Source organism: Nelusetta ayraudi, unplaced genomic scaffold (assembly GCF_046127955.1).
Source record: "Nelusetta ayraudi isolate G7.1 ecotype Tasmania unplaced genomic scaffold, CSIRO-AGI_Nayr_v1 ptg000040l, whole genome shotgun sequence".
NCBI classification, from domain to species: Eukaryota; Metazoa; Chordata; class Actinopteri; order Tetraodontiformes; family Monacanthidae; genus Nelusetta; species Nelusetta ayraudi.
Genome location: NW_027466090.1, coordinates 392900 through 420341, shown reverse-complemented (window position 1 = coordinate 420341; position 27442 = coordinate 392900). Strand labels below are relative to the sequence as shown.

General features: G+C 48.4%; 5 protein-coding genes across 7 annotated transcripts in view; 2 read left to right on the top strand and 3 right to left on the bottom strand.

Annotated features, from left to right (window-relative positions):
* kcnt2b (potassium sodium-activated channel subfamily T member 2b) overlaps positions 1–9498 on the top strand; it is a 40152-nt gene extending 30654 nt beyond the window's left edge. The window contains exons 15-30 of the mRNA XM_076033129.1: positions 365–473; positions 596–652; positions 1867–2019; positions 2459–2712; positions 3339–3663; positions 4123–4228; positions 4328–4500; positions 5091–5162; positions 5285–5419; positions 5507–5618; positions 6983–7084; positions 7200–7283; positions 7383–7511; positions 8588–8933; positions 9174–9258; positions 9358–9498. Coding sequence (XP_075889244.1) covers positions 365–473; positions 596–652; positions 1867–2019; positions 2459–2712; positions 3339–3663; positions 4123–4228; positions 4328–4500; positions 5091–5162; positions 5285–5419; positions 5507–5618; positions 6983–7084; positions 7200–7283; positions 7383–7511; positions 8588–8933; positions 9174–9258; positions 9358–9478 — 2363 coding nt within the window. The 3' untranslated portion in view covers positions 9479–9498. The remainder of the gene's footprint in view (positions 1–364; positions 474–595; positions 653–1866; positions 2020–2458; positions 2713–3338; positions 3664–4122; positions 4229–4327; positions 4501–5090; positions 5163–5284; positions 5420–5506; positions 5619–6982; positions 7085–7199; positions 7284–7382; positions 7512–8587; positions 8934–9173; positions 9259–9357) is intronic.
* Positions 9499–11218: 1720 nt separating this feature from the next.
* On the top strand, positions 11219–13951 carry LOC142892965 (C-signal). The gene is made up of 6 exons (XM_076033139.1): positions 11219–11403; positions 11553–11607; positions 12076–12263; positions 12740–12907; positions 12997–13107; positions 13748–13951. Exons 1-6 carry the CDS (start codon positions 11257–11259, stop codon positions 13859–13861), a joined length of 783 nt encoding a protein of 260 aa, XP_075889254.1. The 5' UTR covers positions 11219–11256; the 3' UTR covers positions 13862–13951.
* On the bottom strand, positions 12726–17684 carry LOC142892960 (E3 ubiquitin-protein ligase TRIM35-like). The gene is made up of 6 exons (XM_076033130.1): positions 16880–17684; positions 16241–16336; positions 15505–15735; positions 15115–15137; positions 14907–15025; positions 12726–14607 (listed from the first exon to the last, which is right to left on the bottom strand). Exons 1-6 carry the CDS (start codon positions 17420–17422, stop codon positions 14048–14050), a joined length of 1572 nt encoding a protein of 523 aa, XP_075889245.1. The 5' UTR covers positions 17423–17684; the 3' UTR covers positions 12726–14047.
* A 1718-nt stretch (positions 17685–19402) lies between these two features.
* On the bottom strand, positions 19403–22993 carry gipc1 (GIPC PDZ domain containing family, member 1). 3 transcript variants are annotated; one of them, XM_076033137.1, is made up of 7 exons: positions 22844–22993; positions 21517–22060; positions 21241–21426; positions 20923–21103; positions 20549–20661; positions 20396–20477; positions 19403–20269 (listed from the first exon to the last, which is right to left on the bottom strand). In XM_076033137.1, the coding sequence occupies exons 2-7, from the start codon at positions 21808–21810 to the stop codon at positions 20118–20120; spliced, it is 1008 nt and encodes a 335-aa protein (XP_075889252.1). In that variant the 5' UTR covers positions 21811–22060; positions 22844–22993; the 3' UTR covers positions 19403–20117. The 3 variants fall into 3 exon arrangements, with proteins under 3 accessions (XP_075889252.1, XP_075889251.1, XP_075889253.1); XM_076033136.1 differs by lacking the exon at positions 22844–22993 and adding an exon at positions 22703–22843 and having other exon boundaries at positions 21517–22065; XM_076033138.1 differs by lacking the exon at positions 22844–22993 and having other exon boundaries at positions 21546–21710.
* Positions 22994–23543: 550 nt separating this feature from the next.
* dnajb1a (DnaJ heat shock protein family (Hsp40) member B1a) lies at positions 23544–27415 on the bottom strand. The gene is made up of 3 exons (XM_076033134.1): positions 26901–27415; positions 25847–26433; positions 23544–25611 (listed from the first exon to the last, which is right to left on the bottom strand). The coding sequence occupies exons 1-3, from the start codon at positions 27109–27111 to the stop codon at positions 25381–25383; spliced, it is 1029 nt and encodes a 342-aa protein (XP_075889249.1). The 5' UTR covers positions 27112–27415; the 3' UTR covers positions 23544–25380.
* Positions 27416–27442: the final 27 nt, after the last annotated feature.

The window sequence follows — 27442 nt, the reverse complement described above, 5'->3', positions numbered from 1 at the left end:
CGCGCTCTAATGGCACGCTGATGTGAATTTTCTTTTTTGTTTTTTTTGCATTTTTTATAATTTATTGGGATGATTTATCAGATTCAAGCCCCGATTGCTGGGCGTGTCGCCTGCATCCAGCATGAAACTCTCAGCATCTTCTGTCAATCAAGCAGCGCACTGGCAGACCAGGGAGCTTCGTTTGATCCCTGCAGCAGCAGCAGCGGCAGCAGCAGCAGTGGCAGCAGCAACGTTTTGTATTCATCGGAGTGGAAAGCTAAATGGAGCGCACTATCAGCGTTGTGTGCATGCGTGGCCGCTGGACTCTCACCGTACCTCCTAACCTTCCCCTCCCTTCTCTCTCTCTCTCTCTCTCTGTGTACAGATCATGTGGTGTGTGAAGAGGAGTTTAAGTATGCCATGCTGGCTCTAAACTGCGTGTGCCCTGGTACCTCCACGCTCATCACACTATTGATCCACTCCTCCAGGGGACAGTGAGTCCAGCCGCTTCCATCTCTCCGCACCGCACCCTCAGTCAGACACAACGCCGGCCGAGTGAATACAGGCGAGACGACCCCCATCTCACCGTCAGTGTTGTGTGTGTGTTTTTATCTAGAACGGCGCCACAAGAGGCCTTCAAGCAGCGTGTGGGAGCCTTCCAAGCGCTCAACAGGTAGCCTGTCTCCATTCTTTTTTCCTCATTCACTCCCACAACAACCCCGAAGAAAATAAAGCCCCCATATTTGAAAAGTCACGCTGTGATAAACGCTCTACGGCCGACATAATCGCCCACTCGCAAAGCGGTTCCAAATGACAGCGCGATACATTGTAAAGTGCCTCGGTTCAAACGCCCAGTCACCAGACGACACCAGGTCGGCGTGTTTTTACCCAGATTTTCCATACATTTGCATACATCGCAAAAATCTATAGACGCCTTCCCTCGGGAGAACAAGCGTATCGACTGCAATTCACTTACAAAGTGCACCTTGGATTTACAGTACGGGTATTGAGGGTATCTGTCTGTTATAGATGAAAAGCTCGATGCACGAGCTGCAAGATCCTGAGAGAATCCGCTTGTTTAAAATCACGAAAGTGGAATCATTTACAAAAATGAGCCAGTTGCTGTCATGCAATTTAAGAACACTTTAACGGTCCAGTGGGGAAGATTTAGCAGCATCTGATGAAGAGGTGGTGTTTCATGAATGACGTTAATGTTAACCGATGTTTCCAATATTCATTATCATAGATGCGTCTTCATAATGATGCTGCAAGCAGACCTTGGTGTCCTGGCAAATAGCACTTTAGTTATGCGTGAGGACCCTTGCTTCTGTAAGTTAAATATGTAATAATAATAATAAAACACTCTGTAACTTGTTTCCGATGACACCAACGCTGAAGTGCGATAAGTGCACCTCTATATCTGGTCCCGGTGCCATTTGCTTTACTGGCTGTGACAATCCTACGTGAAACGGTCCGCCCCCTTCGCCGCCTTGTTCCTGGAAACTGCAAAACGCGACGCAACACTTAGTTTATGTAACGGCGTGCTTGGTCGCGCAGCACCCACTGCGGCGCTGCCCTCACACCCCTCCGCTTCCCACCGTCACCTTCGTAGCCTCTGCGGCGGCTTAAGCTGCAGCCCCCCAGGGAGAGAGAGAGAGAGATCTCCCTCGCTCAGCTGTTCCAACTGGACTTCCGCTCGTCCTTGAAGGCTGATTGAAGTATTGATCAACGTCCCTGACGCAGACGTTGTCTTTGCAACCTTGTGGCCCTGACACCAAACCGCTGGCTTATTGTTTTATTTTTTTATTTTTTTATTTTTTTCCATGAGTTTAAAAGGTCAGCTGTTCCCCCCGCAAGGTTAATCAATCCTGTCCCATCTTCCATCAGGGAGGGCCGGGCTTGCTCGGCCGACCAGTGGCACCGCACCTACCGCCGCTGCTCGGCCAATGAGGTGCACCACATCCGCCTGGACGAGAGCAAGTTCTTCGGCGAGTACCAGGGCAAGAGTTTCACCTTTGCCTCCTTCCACGCCCACAAGAAGTAAGTGGCCACCGGAGTGACGGCGCTGCAACTAGATACACAACCTGTCGTGACCATTGAAGAATTTCTTTGATTTTGCCTTTAGTTATTTGATTATGATCATGGTAAAACGTGGGACAAATATTATAGAAAAAAGAAGAACTGTAATTACAACTAACTAACTACAGTCAAAAACAATTTAACGGGATGAAAATGATGAAACATTTCCCTGTTTGTGGCGAGGGAGGGAAATTAGAAGAAAAAGAAAATAAATTAAACTACATAATTTGACAAAGAAACTACAACGCCACCCTGGGGAAATCTAACAGTTTCCTGCAACGAAAGTATTGATCCGATACCAATACTCGCCTTGGTATCGATGCCATCGATATTTAGAGCGATACGCCCAGCCCTGCCCGCGGCCTCTGTCTGACCGTGTCATCCGTCCGTGGCGACGCAGGTACGGAGTGTGCCTGATCGGAGTGCGGCGGCTGGACACCACCAACATCATGCTGAACCCCGGCCCGTGCCACATCATGGGCGCCTCCGACACGTGCTTCTACATCAACATCTCCAAGGAGGAGAACTCGGCGTTCGTCCGCGGCCAGAGGGAGCCGTCGTGGGGCAGCGCCGGAGGGAACGGCCGAGGCGTGCACCAGTCCATCTACCACGGCCTCACCCGCCTGCCGGTCCACAGCATCATCGCCAGCATGGGTCAGTCACACGGCCGCAAAAGAGGCGGTGTCACATTTCCACGCTTGACCTTCCGTCCCGCGGTTTCAGGCGCGCAGACATGTGGCCGAGCACAGCAGGCTCTGTGTTGTCCTCCTCTCACAGCTGAAGCTTCTGCTGGAAATATTCATAGAGTTTTTGCAGGCTGAATCATGTGCTGTCTGATTGTATGAAGCTCTTGGTAAGGAGGGCAGCTGCCAAGTGAGCTTGTGGTTTTACAAATACACCATCTGGTGGTGGACGATGAAACTGCCTGCCTTCTCAGAGTTTTTCACACAATAGCATGTGTCTGCAGACTCGGAGACTGAACATTCAGACCTGTTGTTCTGGTTCCGCATGTCTAGACTCCTTGTTTTTCTCATTTTATTGTGATAGAGCCACCTGCTTGACGCCTGTGGAACTGTAACTACGTCCTCGTCTCACTGAAATACCACTTTTTGGTTGAGGTTGAGGTTAGGGTTGGGTGAGGGTTAGGTTTGGGGTTAAAGTTAGGGTTAGGGTTGGGTTATGGTTAAGGAAGTGGCACTGTTCCAAAAAGTGAAAAACAAAACTAGGGTTACTGGATACTGGAATTTTTTTCCCCACTGATTTGCATTTGTCCACCTCAGGCACCGTGGCCATTGACCTGCAGGACTCCAGCGACAGCAGCCCTGAGGGCCAGGACCCGGGGTGCGCGGGGCTGGGCAGCAGGAGAGGCAGCAGGAGCAGCTCCAGGATGGAGATGAGCGGCGGCAACACTCTGGCCCTGCCGGCCGTGGGCGACTCGGCCGAAGAGAGGCGGCACAGCATCGCGCCCGTCCTGGAGCTGGTGGACGGCGTCAACAACCCCACCTTCGACCTGCTGGGCGACCAGTCCGAGGACGAGGGTGGGGAGGAGGGCAAGGAGGACAGCGACAAGGACGAGAGCGCCCACTGGTGGGGACGACACAACGAGTAAGAAAAACACCGTTTCAAAGCGCTAACATAGAGAAGTTAGAAGTCTTTTTTTGCCTTGTGACAGGATGTGTGCCATCACAGCACCACTCTCCTGCTTGGTAATGCACGCAAATCCACTCGTTACACTGCAAACAGACAGCGCTCAGTGCCAGTAACAGCTCAGTTTGCAGAGAGAGGCTATGCTGTTGTTATTTAAACTACGCTCTAAGCAGTTTGAATTGCAGTTTTTAGTGGTCGGTCCCCTCCCTTTCAGTGTTTTCCACTATCCATCGGTGAACTGTCAGGATGTGTCCGATGTATCCTCATTGGCTCAGCGAAGGCCGCTGAGGTCTCACAGGGAGCAGCTCTGTTGTATCGGCATCAACGCGGAACTCCTCCGAGGTTTCACTTCGCCCTCGGCGCTTCTAGATGTTTGCCGTGTTTTCAAACGTGAACTTTTTTTGGCCGACGCCACAGGTGGGTGAAGGGATACCCGCTGAACTCTCCGTACATCGGCAGCTCGCCCACGCTCTGCCACCTCCTGCAGGAGAAGGTGCCTTTCTGCTGCCTGCGCATGGACAAGGTCAGAGCCCGCGCCCTTTCATTTCGCACCTTCGCCTCTTTCTCACGCCGGCCTCACCTCGGCTCACACCTCCTCCCCCTCCGTCTCCCCCTCTGCCAGGCTTGCCATCACACCCTTTTCGAGGACGCCCGCTCCTACGGTTTCAAAAACAAGCCCGTCATCGTGTCGGCGGAGAGTGCAGGAAACGGCCTGTACAACTTCATCGTGCCTCTGCGGGCCTACTACCGGCCCAGGAAGGAGCTCAACCCCATCGTGCTGCTGCTGGAGACCGTGTGAGGATCCGTACAGTCTCTTGTTTAGGTTTTTTTCTTGGTGCTTTTCTAAATTGGATTCGCCGCCCCTCTCAGAAGCGCCTGAAGCGGCGGCTGCAGCGGCGGCTGCAGCGGCGGCTGCAGCGGCGGCCTTGGCTAAAATTGGCGCCGCAGGCAGGGGAAGCCACGCTGCGACAAAAAAACGAGGCGGCACGTGATGGTGAAAATTTGGTTTTCTCTCTAAATAGCCGCCGCGAGAAAAAAAAAGAAGAAGAAAGAATCGGAGCGACACAGGGGTCAGCGTGTTTTATGAAGCACTCACTGCTTTGAGGACAAACACGCTCCACAATGCCGCGTCGCGCTTTCTGCGGCGGCCGGTACACAAATGTGCTCGGCCAAATGTGAGTGCCAATAAAGAGGCAATAAAAAAGCTGAGTCATTCTAGTGTAGTGCAGTTATTTTTGTCTCCCTCTCCTTCGGTCGGCGCGGCTACGTTGTATTTCAGGCGGAACGAGCGGCTCCCGTCTCGGCCTGCGATTTAAGCTTTTCTCTCCGTGTAAATCACCGCCGGCGTAAATATCTCATGTCTGTCGGTGTTTGGATTTATGCAGACCTGAAGCAGACTTCCTGGAGGCAATCTGCTGGTTCCCCATGGTGTTCTACACAGTGGGCTCCATCGACAAGTAAGGGCAAATCGCTCTCAGATTATTTTTTTTTGTTTGTTTTTTTTTTAAGCTGCGCTGCCTATCAGACGCTGCTCTATATTAGCATAGCGCCCCCTGCTGTGATGTTTCTCCCCCCCCAGCCTTGACAGCCTGCTGCGGTGCGGGGTGACTTTCGCCAACACCATGGTGGTGGTGGACAAGGAGAGCTCCATGATCGCCGAGGAGGACTACATGGCCGACGCGAAGACCATCGTCAACGTCCAGACGCTCTTCAGGTCTGCGCTGCTCCGATCGAATAAATAAAATCATGAATTCTTCCCAAATTCTAACTTCTGTCACCGCATTGTCTCTCTCCCCTCTAGACTGTTCCCAGCCCTGAGCATCATCACCGAGCTCACCCACCCGGCCAACATGCGCTTCATGCAGTTTAAAGTCAAAGACCACTACTCCCTGGCTCTGTCCAAACTGGAGAAGGTAGACGTGTCCCTCACCTCAAGCTGCTGGAACACTTTAGATTTCCAGAATCCATAAAAATCCCCAACAACCACCAGTAGAAAGTGTTTTCTTGTTTTTGTAGTGTTTCATTATCAATCAGATGGCAAAGAAGCACAAGAAGCGATGTTGGGCGGTTGCGGTACTGCAAGATGTAGCTTTCATCTGATAGCAAGCAATTACAGGGGCCACTATCGACTAATGCTGATAGCTTTCTATCTAGATGTACTTCATGTGAGGGAAAGGACATTTTTTATTTTTCAAGTGAAATTACTGAATGCTGCCTCTCTACCGCGAGTCACCCCAGTGGCAGTGGCACTCTCTCTCTCTCTCTCTCTCTCTCTCCCTCTCTCACTTTCTCTCTCTGTCTGCCGCTGTTCTGAGTCACGAAAAACACTTTGATGAAACACTGGCAAATCGCCAACAGCTGCACTTTTATGAAGAAAGGGAAACATCGGGATCAATACCAGCAAACAGCTTTCTGTATGCTCTCAACCAGACGGATGTGTGAGATAAATGCAGGGGAGTTGGAGAAGGGCTCCCCCTGGAGCACAAGATTACTCTCCAGCTCGACCGCTGACTTTGTTGGTCCTCCCAGCGAGATGCTGAGGCTTTACATTTTTAACTTCACTTTTTATTTATTGCTTTTTTTGGGGGGCACTTTGTGACTCCACTGTTTTCAAGGTCTCGTTCAACTTAGACACAAAAAAACTTTGTCCAGGGTCATAATGAGCATGGTTCGCCGTACAATATTCGAATTTGTCGCCGCAAACAAGGCTGAAAGTTTCATAACATGTCATTAAACATGTTGTGTTTTGGTGCCACCCAGTCATCAGCCAATGTCCCAGCTGCCGCTGTCAGTAATTATCCACTTTGTCAGTTTAAGTGCCCGTTTATTCTCCAGCGTCTCATCTATGTTTCCTGTCTGCTCATGTGCTTCAATGTGAACGATGCAAAATTGCTGAAGTTAATTGCTTACACCTTCAACAAACCCTTCGCCAACCAAGGCAACAGCAAACATATACAGCTACAACTCCGAGCTACATCCTGACCTTAATAGGAAAAAAAAAAGATGTACCATTCAATTAACTGCAAGGGCCTCTTTGCAATGCTGGCCTGATATTGTAATATGCAGCATTGCAATATATTGCAATATTAAATTTTCACAAGCTGTTGCCTGGCAGGCAATCACAGTGAAAGCGCTATACCAGGCCTGCCAGCCGGGGGGCACTACGTCATTCACATGGATACCATGCTCCCGATTTCAAGTCAATGAATCTTATCTTAAAAAAAAAAAACAAACTTTAAACAGTAAGCAAAATAATCAGTGTGTGTTTGACACACAGAAGGAGAGGGAGAAGGGCTCCAACCTGGTGTTCATGTTCCGCCTGCCGTTCGCCGCCGGAAAGGTGTTCAGCGTCAGCATGCTGGACACCCTCCTCTACCAGGTAGAGTGAATAAAAATACAAAACTATTCACTCCTGTGCCACATCAGAAACTCTCCTTTTCCCACTGTGGCAACTATGACACATCTTCCGCTGGGCTGCTGTCTTCCTCTGCCAGTCTTTTGTCAAGGACTACATGATCTCCATCACCAGGCTGCTGCTGGGATTGGACTCCATGCCAGGCTCCGGCTTCCTGTGTGCCGTAAGTGGCCTTATCGTCGACCTGTCAGAGGCGATTACCAGTCACTTGCCTTTTGTGGCTGATTTTCTCTCCTTCCGCCGCCGCCGCTGCTTTTCCCAGATGAAAATCACAGAAGACGACCTGTGGATCCGCACCTACGGCCGCCTCTACCAGAAGCTGTGCTCCTCCAACGGAGACATCCCCATCGGCATCTACAGGACTGAGGCGCACAAGCTGCCGGTTTCTGAGGTCAGCTGTGTCCCTGTTGCCTTTCGTGGCATAAAATTGCTTGTTTAAAGGCCTCAGTGCGGAACATTCACAGGGATCTATTGCGATAAAGGTTTTTAGGTAAACAACTTATGTTTTCCTTAACTGATAATAGGCATTTATGTCTATACACTGAGCAGCTCAGTTTATTTGGACCACTTTGTGACCAAAATGGTCCCAGAACTCGGATCTGTTTACATCACAGCCGCTGTAAGAAAGATGTTTGATCAGCCAGAACATCAGAGAACAGGGATTAACAACTGAGTACCATTTCCTCATGTTCAGAACCTGACGCTGAAGTTTGCTCAGCGCCGGGCTGGTTGTTTGACCTACGGGTCCAATCTGTTTGTTTTTCCAGCACTATGCAGGAGAAATAAGCTGGTATTGGTTAGTTTGCACTTTGCATTCCCACCTCTCCATGCTGCTAAATCTGAAACAATACAGTAGACCTTAATGAATGCCTGGAGCAGGGGTGGGCAAACTTTTTCACTCATGGGCCAAAGTGAGTTCAAAAATTTGACAGAGGGGCCGGAGCAGGAACAGCTGGATGGATGTTTTGCTGTCTCACCTCATAGCAGAAAAAATATTTCATAGGATATGTAGAAAAAACGTTATTTAATGTCAATTGAAAATGAACAAAAGCGTGAAAACACAATCTGTCTTTGAAGTCCTACGGTATTTAGCTCTTTATTGAAATTACTCTTAAAACACGGATAAAAATTGATCAAATGCAGCTATTTTATTACTTACTTACTATTAATAGAATTTCTTCAAGTTCGGTGGGCCGGATTAAAAAGCTTAATGGGGCGCATATGGTCCCCGGGCCGTAGTTTGCCCATGCCTGGCCTAGAGCAATCACTCAAATTGTACCCCTACTGGTTATAATGAAAATTGCAGCACCACGATTAAAAAAAAAACAAAGATTGGAGAAAGAAAATGCAAAGCACAGGCACCATCTTGGAAGAAGCAAAGCTCAGATATCATAAGGTCCTTGTTTGCACGTCTTGTTTCCATAAGAAATATAAAGGTTTCTCAAGGTGTGCCGCTGTGTGTGACAGTCCCAGGTATCCATCACGGTGGAAGACTACGAGGACACCAGGGAGCCCAGGGAGCCCCTGCTGTCCCGGAGCGGCGTCCACCGCAACTCCACCTCCTCCGAGCCCATTTCCACCTCCTCCCACTCCTCCGACCACCCGCTGCTGCGGAGGAAGAGCATGCAGTGGGCGCGGCGGCTCAGCAGGAAGGGGGGTCGCGGCTCCAGCGCCGCCAAAGGGGGTCCGGGCAGCGCGGCCGAGAGGATCAGCCAGCAGCGACTCAACCTGTTCCGACGCTCGGAGAGGCAGGAGCTCAACGGTCTGGTGCGAACCAGGATGAAACACTTGGGCCTTTCCCCGACCGGATTCAGTGAGTCCGCCTCTTTTTAATCCCCCAAACATTCACACATTCACACGACTTCCTTTATATTTCCACTGGTTCATGCTTTAAAGCTCCATGTCTCCATGTGACCTCCTGTGTCCATGTAACTGTTCTTTCCTGTAACGCAGCCGCTGCTCTGTGTGCCGCACGGATGTTTTACAGACTGTCGTATATCCTGTTCCCGATTTTATTTCCTGCCTTACTCACCTCTCCTGCTTCCTGTGTCAGACGGGATGACGGACCAGGGGAACAGACTGTCTTACATCCTCATCAACCCCTCCCCGGACACCAGGCTGGAGCTGCACGATGTTGTGTGAGTAAGACGCTCTGCACCTGGGAGACAAATAAACATGAAGCACGATAAATAAATAAAGTTGTAACACAGCCGTGTTTGTCACGCCCCCGTCTGCAGGTACCTGATCAGACCAGACCCCCTCTCTCAGGTCCCCAATCAGGGCAGCGGCAACAGGAAGTGCAGCGCCGGGCTCTCAGAGAGCCACAGGTTCGATATGCAGGACAGCACCCATCTGTGAGAGGCACCGGGGGAAAAAACAAGACAAGTGCACCGTCAAGGCGTCGGCAGACGGGAGAGAAAGAGACACTCGCAGCAGCACACGTGCAGGACATGCCGAGGCACACGAGGGATGTAGCCAGATGGCAAGACGGGCCTTTTCATATTCATTCTGGGTCAACTCAAAGGACGTGCATGGACCTTTTGTAACGGATGGGGAATGTTTTATTTATGCACCTTTTTATTTTCCCAAGCCCAGAGCTGCGGACACAGAAGTGCATTTAACGACATTTATGAAGACAAAAAAAAGTATTTATAATCTGTGTATGTGCATGTTACGTACTGCATCGTGTGTGTGCGTGTGTGTGTGTGTGTGTGTATGAGGATGGTATGGTTGCACGTGGACGTGCGCGAGCGAATGTGCATGTACGCTTCTGGATGGAGAGCAAGACACTGCCAATTTACCCCGGACAGCCAAAGGAAAGTGGCGCCGCGTTCCTCTTCTTCTCCTTTTTCTTCTCCTTCTTCTTCTCCTTCTTCATGTCCTTCACCGTGTCGATGTGTTTTGTCACACGTTAATGTTGTCAACGTACATAAAAAGTGACGCCCGTCTCTCTAATCTTTCCCCCAAATCGGGTGAAGGTTCTTGATGAATGCCTTTTAGAAACTTTCCTACCCCGACTACACACACACACACACACACACACACACACACACACACATGCTCACCAGCAAGTGGAGGAATAAAAAAGCAGCCGTGTTGACACAGGGAGGCGTCCAGCATGCATCACCAATGCAGGGCTTTCAGTTTTAAGTGCTGACATTTTGATTTTGTTTTTATTTCATGTCTTATCCAGGAAAAGTTCCCTCAAACAGGAAACAGAACTTGTTCTCAAAACACGTGTTCTTGAGGTCCTGCTTCTTCTTTTTCTGTCGGTCTCTGTGAGTTGTCCTGACACCAGCTTTGTTTTTTGTGACACGATTGGCTCGAGGCGTACAGATTGTTATATTTCACTTTATTTTTATTTATTTATTTTTTACATGAACCATAATGAAATTCCACTCAGTAATAGCCGTGTGGGTTTTAATGTAAGGCTTGTTTTTGTGATGGAAGGGTTGCAAGTCAGTCCTCGGACAAATTTCTAAGCTTTGCGAAACAAATATTCAGTGCATTTATTGAAATAAATTGAAAAAAAAAAATGAATGTGACCCGTTTTGCTGATTGGGATTTAAAATCAATTATCCTGTTTGGCTTAGTTCCGGAAAAAAATCCAGATTGTTTTTCTGCTGACAAAATGAAAAAAAAAATGTGCCGGTGCAGCGAGCATCTGTGCATACATTTTTTATTTTTTCATTTGTTTACGACTCATCCATCCGTGTGGCGGGAATGCAAAGCAGAATCTCTGTAGGCAAATCTGCACCTGTAGCCTTAGTGTCGACATAACAAATGACCTTATGTAAATATTAAACTCAGTCGCACAGCTTCTCACCGCTCGAGTACGCATTTCTTTGGCCACCGAGGTGTGCACTAGTGTGCCATAGTTCCCACCAGAACCTCTTTAAGCCTGCTACAAACCTGCCTAATGAGGGTATAAGTCAAACTTAACACACCTGAAAAGTCACAGTGACTTGCTAAAAGCACTGAGGCGGGGCAGATGTTGTTCTGTAAAAAGAATGTCACTACTACACCCCCACGCACACCTTCTTCTGGCCTGCTATCAGACCGGGGGCGTGACAACGTATCAAAACAAAACACTGGAGCGAACAGCCAGTTGCTCAGTCCAAGTCCAAGCAGAGGAAATGGCAACACGGGGAGTGACCGCGCTTATCACCGGCGCCAACAGAGGCCTGGGTCTGGAGATGGTCAGGCAGCTGGCCGAGTGCGACAAGGCGGCGGCCAAGAAGGTGTTTGCCTGCTGCAGGGACCCCGACGGCTCCGGAGCAAAGGTGAGCGAGTCTGGGAGAATCGTGAAAAGAAAAAGTGTTTCCTCTTTGTCCAGCAGAACTCTTCCACAAAAGAGGAACGACTGCGCTGCTGATAAAAATAACCCGCGGCGGGTGGGACTGTTTGCTTCCCCTTGTCTCTGTGTTTACAGGACCTACAGGCTCTGGCGAAGAAGCACCCTGACGTCATCGCCGTCGTCCAACTGGGTAAACACAGCGCAGAACCATCTGCGTCTAGACCAGGGGTGGGGAAACTCTTTGACCGGTGGGCCACAATGGGTTCTAAAGTTTGACAGAGGGGCCGGAGCAGCAGGAGATGGATGGAGTGTTTTGGTGACCCACCTCACAGGAGAAAAAATATATCATGGGATATGTAGAAAACATGTGATTTAATGTCTATTGAAAAAACAACATATCTGTCTTTGAAGCCCAACCGTGTTTAGCACTTTATTGAAATTACTCTTAAAACACCAAACAAAATTGATGAAATACAGCTACTTTTTATTTACTGACTATTAATATAACTTCTTCAAGTTCGATGTGCCGGATTAAGAAGCCTAACGGTCTCCACATGGCCCCCGGGCCGTAGTTTGCCCATGCTTGGTCTAGACGCACGCGCAGCCTCACGGCCCCCCCCGCCAGTTCTGTGATATTTATCTCTCCGCCCTCCGCCAGACGCCACTGACCTGGGCAGCATTAAACAGTGCGCCCAGCAGGTGGGCTCCAAGTTGGGGTCCGGGGGCCTCAACCTGCTGGTCAACAACGCGGGGATCCTGTTCAAAGAGGGCATGCTGGAGTGCAAAGCGGAGGACATGCAGAAGTCCTTCGACACCAACGTCATGGGACCCATGAACATCACGAAGGTGAGCAAGTGACACACTTTAAGTCCTTGAAGAGGACCACTAGAGCTGTTATGGTCCAATCCTATGGACCAAACTATGCTCCATGGGATTAGACCATAAGCACAATATTGTTCTTATGGATGCCATAATGATGTTCTTATTGCTTCACCACAAAAAATGTTCACCAGCGCCGCGTTCTGGGATTTGACGGAGGAAGATAATTCAAAGCCTCTAGTGGACATGGACCCAAGTGCAGGACACGAAAAAACACTGCTTCTGGGACGTTGTCCTGAAAAGAGGACATTGACGCTGTGTTGTTAGCCAAAAGGCGCACTTAAGCACAAGGCCTCCGTAGTCGTGGATTGTTTAGCATTGAGTTGAATTCTTTCCATTCTATCCAACTGCTGTGCTGTCCTACAGCTGTGCAACAGCTGTGGGAGACAGTGAACCTCTCCAGAGCCGGGACGGTGCACCAATTCCATGCCTCTTTTGACCAGGAGTTCCTGCCTCAGCTTCGAGCGGCAGCCAAGGCCAGCGACATTCCGGGGATGTCCTTCAAGAAAGCCGCTGTGGTCAACATCTCCACGGCTCTCAGCTCGCTGCAGTCCGTCAAGGAGACATTGCCCTTGTTCGGGGCCATAGCCCTGGGCTACCGCACCAGCAAGGCCAGTGACAATCTCCCACACTGACTTCCTCAAAGGCGTCGTATCATCGTCTTTCCTTTGGTAAATTTCCTTTCCTTTTCCCCCTTCAGGTGTGTCTCAACATGTTGACCGTGTGCGCTGCCGAGGAGCTGAGGCAGGAAGGGATCCTGTTTTCCCTGCTGCACCCTGGATGGGTGCGGACCCGCATGGGTGGAGAAGATGTGAGTCACACAGCAGTTTTCATTCACCTCACTAGAGAAGTCATACACACTGTGAGAAAAGATAAAGAAGAGGAAAGATAGTGGAGGAACACTCCCGCTTTATTGCTCCGGAGAGAAATATCTCGATTGATTTCTCGTTGCACTTCCTGCAGTTTGTCCCTGATATGCTTCCTCAGTCTGGAACCGAGCTCACGTGTGGTTTTTTGGCACAGATGCAAATTTTACAGAAATTTCACAGCTGTCTGGTAAAGTCCTAAGTGTTCCAGAAACCTCAAGCAAACTAAGCAATTCAAAACAGGCACCTGCTGTTCGTCGCCCTGCTGTTCACCTCGCCTTGCTCCTTGAATCTTATTTCACACCTCAGCGTCTCCATCCATTATTCAGGCTGTTTTCCCTCCTTTTCATTTGCAGCGGCATTCAAATGATGAAAAAAAAGACTTCATAAATCTTATTAGGAATTCAAACTGATTGTTCAAACGGCAACAAACCTGCACAGTCTCAGCAGCATATTGTGGCTGCAAAGCACATAGCAGAAAGACTATTTTGGCTGTTACATGATGAAAAGTGAGGAGAATTTGCATCCTGTGTGTGAGTCCTGATCCAAAATGTTTTGTTTGCACATCCTTGTATCGACCACCAGGGGCTGATTGATGCTCCGGAGAGCGTGCGGGGGATGCTTCAAGTCATGGCTTCCTTGACCGAGAAGCAAACCGGATCCTTCTTGGACTACGAAGGCCAGGTCATCCCCTGGTAGCCTCGAACACCCCACCGGCGCTTCAATCGATACGTGCTTGTTTCTCTTCTTTAAAAACAAAATAAAGCAAAACCGTCATTGAAACTAAAATGTTGCTGCCTGCCTTTTTTTTTTTTCTTCAGAGTTCTTTCCTGTCTACATGTCTACAGAAAACAACAAAAATAGACGCGCTTTTTCCTTTTACCATCACCATGTGGCGCTGTTCCACACGGCCACCTTGGCCGGGCAGATCTTGAGTGGCTTGGGGTTATTCCCGTTGATGTTGGCACCGGGGCAGAAGAAGGGGAACATGGTCTCGGTGAAAGAGTCGCTGAAGGTGTAGATGGGCGCCATAGCGACGGGGTCGGAGAAGGCCACCTCGCCCGCCTCGTAGTCCAGCTGCACCCGGACGCGGGTCAGCTTGCTGGGCGGGTGCAACTGCGTGCCGGGCCGGGTCATGGCCGAGTACTCGCCCTCGTAGTGCGAGATCATCCAGAAGCCGCCCTCGGGGCAGCCCGAGATACGTCCCTTGCGGTCGATGGACTGGCGCACCACGCCCAGCATCCAGTCGCTCTTGTCGCTCACCTCCACCTCCCAGGCGTGGCGGCCCAACGAGAAGCCCTGCGAGCCCAGCACGAAGACAAAGTGGCCGAAGCGCTCCGGGTTCTCGGGCAGCTGCTGGAGGGAGCCGCCGTTGGCGACGGCTGTCAGGTCGGCCGACAGGGAGAGCCAGGCGTAGGCTGTGTTGGGGTCCAGGGTGATGGGTGCTGACGGGGGGGGGGGCAGACGGTGGTTAAAGGTGACCCATCAAAGACAGTGGAAACACTTGTTTTCTTGAAGGTCCAGTGTGTCAAATTTTGATATATGATTTTTATATTGGTAAAAGCACAACATACTACCCGTAAAATACAGTGTGGTGGCTATTTTTGAGTTATTTTACACGTTTATTGTTTCCTACAAAATGTGTGTTCATACATAGTTTTGATGCCTTCAGTGAGAAACGCGTTATCAGGCGGGTTCCTTGAAAATCTGACACACTGGACCTCTAAGCAGCAGGTGGGCTTACTGTATTGGACCAGGTCCGCCATCTTCTCCCAGACGTGGTACTTGAGGGAGCTGACGTGCTTGGCGACGGTGATGAGAGCGCCAGACACCTTTCCAGGAAGTTTCTGTTGGAGCTGCATTCTGAACCAGGAAATGGCGAGGAAACATACTCAATGTTGATTCGCTCTGTGTTGGAAACGTCACACAAGTAGGCGCAGAGGGACGCTCACCTTTTCTTTGTGCTGTTATAGTTCTGAAAAAGAGAAAAGGGAAAACTGTCACCGGGGGAATCTACACGGTTGGCAGAGTTGGGAAATAAACTACCTGAAGTAAATACTTTGTTACTTCAGGATTGCCTCGGTTTATGAACAAATGTATTGATTCATTAACTGCAAAAAAAAAAGGTAACTTTTTACTTAAGTACATTTCCGAACCTGTACTTTCCTACTTTAACTTCAGAAAAGGGATTGAATCAGCACTTTAATTTAACCAGTTTTTTTGTTTTTTGGGGGGCGTGGGGGGGTTTACACAAATTCCATACTTTTACTTCAGTACGGAATGTGAATATTTTTGCCACCTCTGACGATAGGGACCAACACTGGGTTGTTTCTCACTCCCACCTTCAGGAAGAGGGCGTCGGCGGACGCGATCTCGTTCTCCACGGCGATGACGGCGTGGGAGAAGGTGAGGATTCCGGTGGTGATGCCCTCCGACTTCTTCCTCACCAGCTCCTTCTTCTGCTCGCTCTCCTGCTGCAGGGCGGCCAGGCGGGCCGTCTCCTCCCTCTGCAGGACCTCCCGCAGCTGCTCAAACTCGGCTTTGATCTGCGTCTCCGTGGCCTGGCTTTGGCTCTAAAGAAAAATAAAATGAAGACCACCTCATCGATTCACCTTATGGACCTTATAGATTAGTGGTTCTCAACTGGTGGAGTCTCAGGACTCTTTTTGCTTATAATGTCGTGACCCAAATTTATTCCACAAAATGAAAAACTCTACTCTATCATTTTCTACACATCCGATGATATATTTTTTCTCCTATGACTTGGGTCACCAAAACACTCCTTCCGTCTGCTCCTGCTCCGCCCTCTCTGTCAAATTCTACAACCCAATGTGGCCCACCAGTCAAAAAGTTTGCCCGCTCCTGGGCCAGAGTGTGATGCGTATTTTCAATGTGTGAGTTTAAAATGTCACTCTGGTTCCGGGTCACTAACTGGAACCTTTTTTCCTTTTAGTTCTTTTGCGGAGAAACCTGCCTCTCATTTTCAGAAATGTTTACACGTCAACAGTCCTCGGCTCTGCTTCCCCAGAGGTCATGCTGGCCTCTGTGTTTTTTACTTCTGCTCGTCTTTATTGATACCTTGATGTGCACCGTTGTGTCATCACACTCCTGCTTGGCTTCGTACAGGCAGCGCAGGTGTTTCTTCAGCGGGACCAGCTCCTTCTTCATCTCCGCCTGAAGGTGCGAGAGCCAGAGTGTTATGCAACAAAATGCACCTGGCTGAGAAATCTAACAAATAGAAGTCGTAAAATCATGCTGCATTACAGAAGAATCGGTGATGAAATCTTAAACCAACCGTTTAAGAAGACAAAAAAACACAGTTTAAAGGCCCAGTGTGTAACATTTAAATGACCTGTTTGGTATGAAAACGAACAAAGTCAATAACTGCTGCATTTTGATTCAGCAATGATAAGAGTCCATATTAATTTAAGAGTCATATCAAAATAAAAAGTGGGACCACATGGAAGGAAGAGGTCACATTGTAACACAACATTCCTACAGCAGCCCAGATTGTGGATCTGTTTTACACCAAGTTAAAGATGCATTAACACATTAACATTGTTTTGCGATGTGCCTTGTAGAAGCCAATAACGTAATAACTGGCCAATAACATAGTAATAAACTAACATCGCTTGATTTGAGTTTTATTTATTGGATATAACTGTGATAAAATTCTTCTTCCCAATAGATGCCACTACAGCACATGTTGCACAGTACCTTGAGGTCCTGGGCTGCCTCCTCCACGGGACACACTCTGTGCCCTTGGTGCTTCTTGGAGGTGTGACACACGCAGCAAAGAATCTCAAAGTCGTCCAGGCAGAAAAGCTTCTGGACTTCGCCGTGCGTCGCGCACCTCTCCTCCACCACTGGCACCGCCACCGAGGTCTCATCCCAGGACCCGCCGGGCCCCGAGCCGTCCCGCCGCTCCTGCTCCTTGAGGAAGGTGTCGGCCACGTTCTTCAGCGCCAGGCTCACCGTGGGCTCCGTCAGCGAGCACTTCCGCCTGCAGATGGGACACTCGCGCCGGGCCTTCCTCTTGCTCCAGAACTGCTGCAGGCATGCCCGGCAGAAGCTGTGGCTGCACTTGAGCACCACGGGGTCCCTGAAGATCTCGCAGCAGATGGAGCAGGAGAGCTCCTGCTCCAGCACGGAGCCTGAGCGGGAGGAGACGGCTCGGGGTCGGGTGAGCGAAGCCACCTTGGAGCTCTGGAAGAAGGAGAGTTTCCCCGGCTGGGAGGAGGCTCGGGGGCGCAGCGCCATGACGAGCGGGTTCCTGGTCGGCGAGGGTCAGCGTGAGATTTGCAGGACACAGGGGTGAGCTTCGGTCTGCCAGCAGCGTGTGCATACACACCGACCTGGTGCACGGTTTATAAGCAACCAGGGTTAAAGATCAACAGGGGCTTGAAGAACAGGTTTACTTCCCTTCCAGTAAATAAAGGACTTGTCACCACCCCCCATGTGCCAGCAGCAGCTGAGACTGTGAAAACATTGACGACTCCGACTGAGACAGACCACAGATGGCTTTTTTTTTCTTATTTTCTTACCCAAAAAAAAGCTATTCACGTCGACTGATTTCAAATAAGAACAAATAATCCTGAACGGCTCTCTGTTGGTTATAGAAGAAAACAACAGCAGCTTGAACACCAACCAAGTCCAAAGTACCAGCTCACCGGGTCACATCCTGCTGGATTTTAACACCTGGTGACCCCACCTCCACCCGATCCATTTCACCCAGGCCGTATCTCATTACCTCCCCCTCGGACAGTGCTTGTTAACACTCAAAGTCAACCATTGACCCATTCCATCTCATAATTATTTCAGGAAAAACTCCCCTCTCTCTGAGTCACTCTCCTTTTAAACAGAAGGAAATGAGGGGGAGGGGGGTTAAATCACACACTCTTGACTTCACCAAGAGTGACATCTCAGGACGAGTGGATCAGGTCAATCACAGGTGACTGCAGTGGCAGGAGGTCAGTGGTTCTAACCCACTTTGACAACTTTGGATTCTGAAGGTGAGGGAGAACTCCGCCATTGATTTGTTTGGAGAAATACCTTGTGGTGTTGGTGGGAAGAGTGTGACTCAAGACGGTGTTTCAACTCTTACGACCCTTGCCGTTTTAAAAGCCCAACAGCCCAGAAAATAAAGGTGAATGGACCAGGAAAGGTGTTCAAAGTGTGAAATCCTCAGTGGTTATGGTGGGATTGCTCACAACAGTGGGACGTTGGTGATGTCAATCCTGACGTTGTCAAAGAGATCAAGATTTGAGCCATCAGCCTTCAACACCACAGCAGCTCCTTGAGCCATTTGTCCGGACTGAGTTTTGCTTATAGCTTCAGGTAAAGCTGTTGAATTCTGAACAGGAATGAACTGCACTGAATTAATTAACTGCACTGTCGTCGGGTCGGAGACGCAAGGATGAAACAAATACACTCAGCAGTTAATGTTGCAATATAATTTGACATTGACAACAGTGTTATACAAAGCCATCAAAAATCATCTCCTTAGTGTTACAGTGTCGCTAGCGTCAGTATCATTCCGTTGAAATTCATTAATTCCCATGACTAAAAAATATCTTCATACAGAACAGAGAGGGTTTAAAAAAAAAAAAAAGAAACGTTTTAGACCAACGCTGACAAGTTGGTGCAGAATTTGAGATTTTCCCTCACAATCAACAACACAAGTCACAGTGACAGGTGAAGGAAGACGAACAGTTTGGTGTTTCCTTGTTGCAATGAGGGAAAATGTTGTCTTGTTTTTTTTTTTTTTCAATCTCCATGCACCAGAATGCACAACAGAAACAGAACAAATGCATGACATGAGTAAAAAATGAAAGTGTCTCATTTTTGACAACACACAATTTCTTGACCTTTTGACCTCTTCCACACTGCACTTTTGTTCTCGTTCAACGCGGCAAAGCAACCCCCGAAACGCAGAATCCAATTCCTCGCGTTACAGCATCCTTGTTTGTTTCGCTTGCTTTGTTTTAAATAGACATCACATCACTTTATATAAAAAACACACCAGCTATAAAAATAAAGTCGCCACCATCCACAAAAAAAACCCCTGGAGACCATCTGGCCTCCAGTAGTAACACTGATCACTTTCCGTAACCCTGACAACAGTGTGAGCGCAAGACCGGGATGAGCTACAGTTAGAATTTATGACAGCAACAGGCGCGTTAGCGTTCACAGATCTCATCGTCAACCGGCCGCACTCAACCTTGACCCTTCTGTGACTAGTTTTCTTTTTTTTTGACCAAAACTAAACAGAAATGAAAAATATTTTAAAAAAAAATAATAAAAATAAAAAAAAATAAAGTAAGACAGCACATGCTTGTGAAAGTGATCCGTAACAGCGACATGGAGCAGTTTTGAGGCCGACACCAGAATTCAGGTAACATCCCTGCGTACACAGTCTCACAGCGGCAGAGGCACAGCAGCATAGTGCAACACAGTGCAGCACAGCGCCACGTGGAGGAAGATATCACATCGTTTTTCTGCTTTTATACAAAACATCGACTTGCGCCCCCATCACCGCTTTTAACCGCTCCCACATTGAAGAGACTTTTTTTTTGTGCTGAAATTGTTCCACGGCAACTACAAACACTGACATGCGGGTCACAAGAGGGAATGCTCACCAGCGTGCATGCCGTTCCTGGAAGAAGAAGAAGAGGAAGAAAAAAAAAATAGAAGGAATAATAATAATAATAATACCAGTAACAACTAAAAAGCACTTGGGAAGTCGTCACAGTCCACTTCTCCCACCGAGTAGCTTCATGCTCTTTATCTAGGCAGAGTCTCCCATCAGGGCACAAACTAAACCAAACAGAATAAAAGTTTATACAGTGGAATTAAAAAAAAAAGAAAAAAAAAAAGAATCACAACGGTAGTGTTTCCTAGTAGTGCTTTGCTCGAGTGTTGTGGAATGACACGCACAGCTTCAGGTCGTCTTGCGTCACACCCGCCCGACCTTGGCGTCGCCGATGGCGCCCCACACGTCGAAGACAAACTCGTCCGGGAAGGCAAAGTCGCCCAGCGTCTCGTCCAGGGCCTCGGCGAACTCGTCTGGGTTCTTCTTGTCCTTCCCCAGCTCCACCATGGTGGCAGCTGTGGGCGGCGAGAGGGGTCAGAGAAGAGTTTTAGCGAGAGCAAACACACGACAGTGACACAGATGAGTTCTGAAAAAGGATGGCGCGGGAAGGGGGGGGGGGGGGCGTGACGGCGGGGGCGTACCGAGCTCGCTGTCTCTGATGCCCATGTAGCTCTCCAGCAGGTCGTCCACCTTCTCGATGGCCTTTTCCTCAAACGCCGAGGGCTGGAGGGAACAAAACCAAGCACTTAGGGAGCATGAAATGAAAAAAAGGGCAGAGGGTCTTTGTTACTCACCAGTTCCTGTACAGTAGCAGGACCTTTGGAGCGAAGCCGCAGCGTTCCTCTGCCAGTCCCCAGCTGGACCCCCGATGATGATCTGGACCCTCCGGACCTCTGGCTGATCATGTCTGAAAGTATTTTTGAACCGAGAGGTGTTTTTTTTTTTTTTTTTTTTTTTTTTAAGGCCTCACGTTATCAAAATTGTGTCTCAAGCCTGCACTTTACTTCATCTGTCCTTTTCAAACAGTATCTGCATGTAAACTGATGGTAAAGTTGTCAAACTCTTGTTTTTCAAGAATCTATAGTTTTATAATCTGTTGTTTGCGTCTCTATGCCTGTAAACTGAAACACAACAGGACACAACATCCAAGGTTTCTCCCTCCACTCACCAAAAGCCTTCAGAGGCTCCACCAGCTTGATGGTGAACTCTTTCCCTTTGGGAAGCTCCTTCAGCATCTTGGCGACCTCGTAGTGCCGGCAGCCAATCAGGCGGTGGCCGTTGATCGACTCGATCATGTCCCCCACGTTGATGACCTGGATCTGGTGGATGACGCTGCCTTCCCGGATTCTCTGGAATCACATGAATCATTCAGTGCACCTTGAGGCTGATCCCTTTCATCCCGCGACACGTCTTTTATTTTTAGGGTCGCTCTTTTCTCTGCCAAACAAAAAAATAGGAAAATCAATTTGCTTTGTGTTGATCTCACCTTGATGAACGCGTAGCCGGCGCCATTGTCCGTGATGGTCAACCCTAATGCGTCCTCTCCTTTGTACACGTCTATTTCTTTTTTCTGCCCTTTCACGTGGGCGAATATAAAGTCCTCCAGCCCAATCTGTCCCCCCAGCAGTTTATCCATGTCCACTTTGTGAGTGTTCAGCGTGCAAAACATAACCTGTGGAGGGGGCAAAACGCGTTAAGTAAAAATCAACCAGATGTCTTTTTCTCGTTCTCCTCCTGTCACAGAAGCAGTAGAGAGGCTCACCTCAGAAGGAGGTATCCCAAAGGCCTCACCGATCTTGGCGTAGAGCTCCCGCACATTGCTGAAGCCCTCGATGCGGCCGGTGGGGCTTCCGTGAGCGAGCTGGGTGTGGAAGATGAGGCGAGGCCGCATGCCGCTCGGCGGAGGGGGCAGACCGTCGGACGTGGCTCCCTCCACGACGCCGTCCCCGTCCAGGCCGTCCAACCCCACCACGTTGAGGCCAGCGCGGATGGGCTCCGCTTCCTCGTTCTCGACCAGCGGGGAAGCCTTCTTCCTTCTTCCCAGACCGAGAGGCATGGTGGGTCCGGCGGGGTGAGCAGAGTTAGAGGATGCTGCGGGGGGGTTGTGCTACAGTCCAAGCCGGCATAGACCTCCTCGGCCCGATCAGTGGCAGGTCCTTGAGGCGCGCGCGTCACAGTGATGGGAAGGTCCTCCAGACCTGCTTGAAAGCTGCTTTAACCGAGTGCTGTGTGGATTTGCAGAGCCACACATCAGTGCAGCTTAGACGGCTTGACCTGTCAACTTGATCAGCCTGTGGTGGGTGGTCCTCATCTGTGAAACACAGAGACTCTTCAACGTTGGTCCAAGCATGCAGTGACTTTTTTTTATTTTTTTATTTTTTTATTTTTTTTATTTTTTTAAGTAAACCCCCTTGTGAAACACACAGTAACCTCTGCACGACGTTATGACTTGCGACTAAGAGCGCCTCTTGCTGATGTGACCATGCTGGACCACAGCAAAACGGGGCTAACGCTAGCTGTTAGCGACAATGCACACATTGAATGTTTTGCCTTACGAGCAGGGACACGACAAATCTCAGACTGGCTAACTGATAGCAAGCTAGCACAAACGAAACGAAACGAGTGAAAAAAAAATCTGTCTGCTAATTTCTCACCGGCAAATTAGCCTCAGTGGCTATTTTGTTAGCTAGCCTATGAGACGGGGTGTTGTGTCCCAACTGGTTTCCGATTTAACTGGTTTCCGTGCCGTATATCTGCAGATGTGTTGCGCCGCCGTCAGCAGATTCGACAAGTCCTTCCTCCAACAAAAATACAGAATCACAGAATTTGTGTCGAATCTGCTAACGGCGGCGCCGCCCATCGGCAAGGAAACTAGTTAAATCGGAAACCAGTACGGACACAACACCGGGGCTGAGCATCGGGCTGTAAACACAACAGGCCATTCTTACCCGAGACTTTTTCTTTAGCCAAGTGTCGCTAGCCCTCGCCGCGAGGTTAGCCTTGCCAACGACTTTCCAAAACAATAAATTAACTCCTCCGTTAGGAAAAGCGGAGCGCCGTTAGCTTTCGCAGCCCCCGAGAGTCTGGACTAACCCTCGGCAGATTGTCCGGAGATAAGTCCGGTGTCAGTGCGTCGGTATGCTGCCTGCTGGAGCTTTTCGCCAGCCGGCGGGGTGGAACTGTGAGACGTTCAGGTCGCTTCGGAAACCTCACCAACCAAATGCAGCGTTTGGGGCCCTCTACGACAAAGACTGTTATGTCTTAATTATTACCATGAATAGAGGCCATAAACATTTTGGGAACAAATTGGATTTGTCCGAAGGCCAGAATAGTAAATATGTGCCCTTAACTTGATCATAGATGAAATAATGCGTTTGGTGGTTGTTAGGAGTGGGGGGAAAAAAAACAACAACAACAAAAACAAAAACAAAAAAAACTACGATGACATAAACTGAGATAAACTAAAAACAGAAAGGTTGAGTTGCGCACGCTTTAGGTATAAAAATACTATGTTTGTCGGGGTTTCAACAACATATGCAAGTTTTGACGAAGTAAATTGAATTACTGTTAGTTTTCACTGCCCTTGTGTGGCCATGACCGGTAACTACCGGTAAAGCAAGTGTAACGGCAAGTGACATTTCTCAACAATCCATAAGCGACCATTTAGCAACATGCGGCGACAAATAATTTAAAAATAAAACAGTAAAAGTTATGTTCAAATATAAGAATATTCATGTTTAAATGCAGTTCAATTCGAATTCTATGGGAAATAAATCAAACAGACCATAATTACTTATATAACTGAGATCATCTTTTTAATGTGGAAATGCAAATAATCACAGCAAAGGAATGATCCATTAAAAAAATTAATAATCCATCATTCATAAAATCTTTGTTAGGGAAAGAAAATCCTCCAACCTGAGGAATAGGAAGATAAAAACAAAAATAATGCTCACAACTTCTTCCCCCAAGAAGAGAAAAGTGCCAGAAAAGAGGAGTCCTTTAAAATAAAAGAATAAAAGAAAGAAAGGTTTACGCATTAGAGATTACACACCTCTACATTCATGTTAAACCACAGGTTTGTGTCAATCAGAAACTTAAAACTCCAAAAGGAGCAAAGTCACACCAACATAGTTACTACCAACTACTAAAATAATAAACACTAAAATGTGAATGAACTAGTGCGCTATGAACTCCATCCAGTCAGGATTGCACAAAGTTGTATGTGACAGACGTCCTGTCAGACTTGTTTTCAGATACTGGGCATCTTAGATTAAATACTGTCCGATATGTCCGACAAGTGACAAAATAAAGTAACAAAAATATGATTAACCTTATTTGAACAATGCACAATGTTTATAGCTTGTGGGGTGAAGAACGAGGAGAAAAAAACAACAACTGGACTTCAATGCATCAGACGAGGAGGAAATCAAGCATTAGACACTGTGCAAAACTCAAGGGCTACAAACATGGAAGTCTATGACTCACACAAACAAACATGCACTCAACATACTTGTAGACACACACACACACACACACACACACACACACACACACACACACACACACACACACACACACGTTATTACAGACTAGGCAAAACTATTTGGCACAGAAGTCCTTCCCATAAAAAGAAACATTTCCCACAAGTATTTTACAGAAGGATTAGCACTCACAGAAAAAGTAAACATTTTGTAAGACATGCCAGGGAGTCTGAGTCAAATCTGAGTCAATTATGCTTCATTCTCTGAATTCAAGCTTCCGTGCATTCCAATTTGTTTTTATTAATGCTTCTTTATTTCACAGAATATCTGATGGCTCTCGGTGAAGGTGTCTGTTTATCAATCAGCCACCTTGTTTTTGTCCCCTAGTCAACATTTGGGAGACACAACAAAGCTTCACTTTCAACTGGACACTAAAGCCCAGTTTCTTTGAGGTCTAATATGGTGTTTGGTGAAAATCTGTTTCTTAGAGTTATGCAAAAAAAAAAGTTGTGCAAAGCTACTGGATGTAAAAGTATGTGTCACTTTAAAGTGAAATGCACTGTACCAATACTGTAATGGTTACATAAGTTAGAGTGAATTACCATTACTTGATTATTATGTTACTTTTAGAGTTGCTGCGCCAACATTTGGCCATGAAAAGGTTTAAAAAAATAAAATATAACGGAAAAAGTGGATTTAACACTGACTAGCTAGTAGCTACATGAGGCTCATTTCATTCTCAAAATGTAGGAGCAGATCAGCACGTCCTTCCTCACTAAATCAGATGAGTCTTCAGTCTGTCATATTCCTAAAGGCAAGAGTCCTGTCCTGTTGAGTGTTTTCGTGGTCGAGTTAGCACGTCAGCACCTGAGCTATTGTGAAACCAGCCGGCTGCCGCCACCCCTTAAAGCATTCCCCCAAAACAATTCCTCGACTCACTAAATTAAAGTACATCAAAAGTGGTGCAACTCGGCAACATTGACTTACTTATTACACACAACCCTTTCACTTCCCCTCCTAGTGTCGTAGGACGCAGGTCTTCTACTTAAGCTCGCAGTCAGCCACTGTGTCGCTGACAAAGAGGTCACGTTAGCCTCAGCCACATCTGGCCCTGAACCTCAGCTGCTCAGTTACATGGCCAGTTAAGGTGGGAGAACCTGCTTCAGTGCCTCTCGAGTGCTTTGGCCCAGCCGGTCAGGAAATTTAACGGTGAAGTCCAGGATCATGTCTCCCCTCTTGTCGGGGCATTTGGACAGGGGGAGGCCCTCCCCGACGATCCGCTTCTTCATCCCGGGTTTGACGATGTCTCTGGAGGTCACAGTGATGGTCCGGCCGTCCAACGTCGGGGCGTTGACGGTGCAGCCGCACAAGGCCTGGGAGAAGGATGGAGAACAAGGTTATTAGATAAATATGAGTTGCATGATACGCAATAAGAGTCCCATGACATGGTACTACATGTGTGGACAGAGTAGGAGACAAAACAACTTTAAAGCATTATACAAAAGTCTATGCAAATTCATAAAGTCTGTCTGTGACCTTGGAATCCAGTTTTAGTTTGAGAAACACATGAAAGATGTGAAAGTCAAATCTCAGACGAACATCACTTACATCCCTGAGTGATATTTTTGCGGGATAAATGATGTCCGAGCCCTCTCTCCTGAAAACCGGGTGGGGTTTGTCTTTCACCACAAACACCACGTCGGCGGGAATGTTGCTGGGGGTTTCATCTCCCTCCTTCGGAAAAGTGATCTTTGTCCCCTCCTTCCAACCCCGCTTGATGTCCACCGTCAGGATCTTGTCCTCATTGCGCACGGTGCAGCCGTCCGGGTTCAGCCTCTTGCGGGAAATCTTCATCTTTTTGGTGCAGCCCGAGTAAACCTCCTCCAGGCTCACCTTCAGCTCGTGCACCACGGGCGGGTCCTTCTTCCTCTCCTGCGGAGCTCTGTGAGCCGCTCCTGGGTGGGACTTGAAGGATCTTTGGAAGCCACCCATGCCGCCCATCCGGCCCATGCCAAACGGCCCGAAGGGATCGTTGATGTCCATGTTGTCGTCTCCGGCGTGAGAAAAGAGATGGTCGAAGGGGCTGCGGCCACCGAAGAACTCGGCAAACATGGCGTGAGGGTCTCCATGGAAGGTGTAGTTGTAGCTCGGACCACTATGGCCTCCTCCACCACCTCCGGCCGACCCTTTTAATCCTGTGAGTGAGAGTGACGTAGATGGATAAATAATAGTGCAAAAATAGAGCTTGTACCAGTGGGCTACACAGCCTAGTTCTGAGTGTGCTATACATCAGCGGTCAAGTAATTCAAGCAGGATTTCTTTCAAATACTAAAAAATGTCAGTCTTATACAAATATAATTTAGCATTGGTATGGATTGGGTCATATTGACCTTTGAGTATGCAGAGTGTTTTGGGTTTTGTTTTTTTTGTTTTTTTTACAACCGCAGCGAACAGTCATTAGAGCGACATTCTGGGAGAACAGGGTTCAACTCGCCGTTTCGAGCGGATTCTGTGGTCGTGATGATTAAAAGACACGCGCCCAGTGTTTTTCAAGCAAAATGTGCGCGACGAGGAGCAGAGAAAGTTGACAGGAACGCGCAGGGGGTAAAGGGTCATCAGTGAATGCAGCGGCTCGAAATGAGGTGAAAGTGGTGCTGTTTACCCTCTTCGCCGAAGCGATCGTAAATGTCCTTTTTCTTGGCATCGCTGAGGACATCGTAAGCTTCGGCTATCTCCTTGAATTTGTCTTCGGCTCCAGGTGACTTGTTTTTGTCGGGGTGAAAGCGCAGGGCCTGTTTTCTGTACGCCTTCTTTATCTCGTCTTCGGAGGCACCTTTGGCTATACCGAGCACTTTGTAGTAGTCTTTCCCCATGGTAACAAAATAGCCGTCAGCGCGTCTCGCACATCATAAGAACATTGTCGCGTCAATATTTGCTCCGTCTCAACGACACTTCCAGCATTTCCAATGTTGCCCGTGCTTGACGGCTGACAAGCGTCCCGACGACGACTAGCTCGGCGCTAACTGTCAAAGTCAGCCTCCCGCATGTGTCCGTGGAGAGTTTTCGGGGAGGAATCTGGAAAATGATGATACATTTGGCAAACCAACCCGCATTTAACTACGTGCTCATGCCGGGATGTCCATGTGTTGAGGCGGGACACTGGACCCTGTGAGAAACTTCTGGAAGAAGCTGGTTTTGCTGATG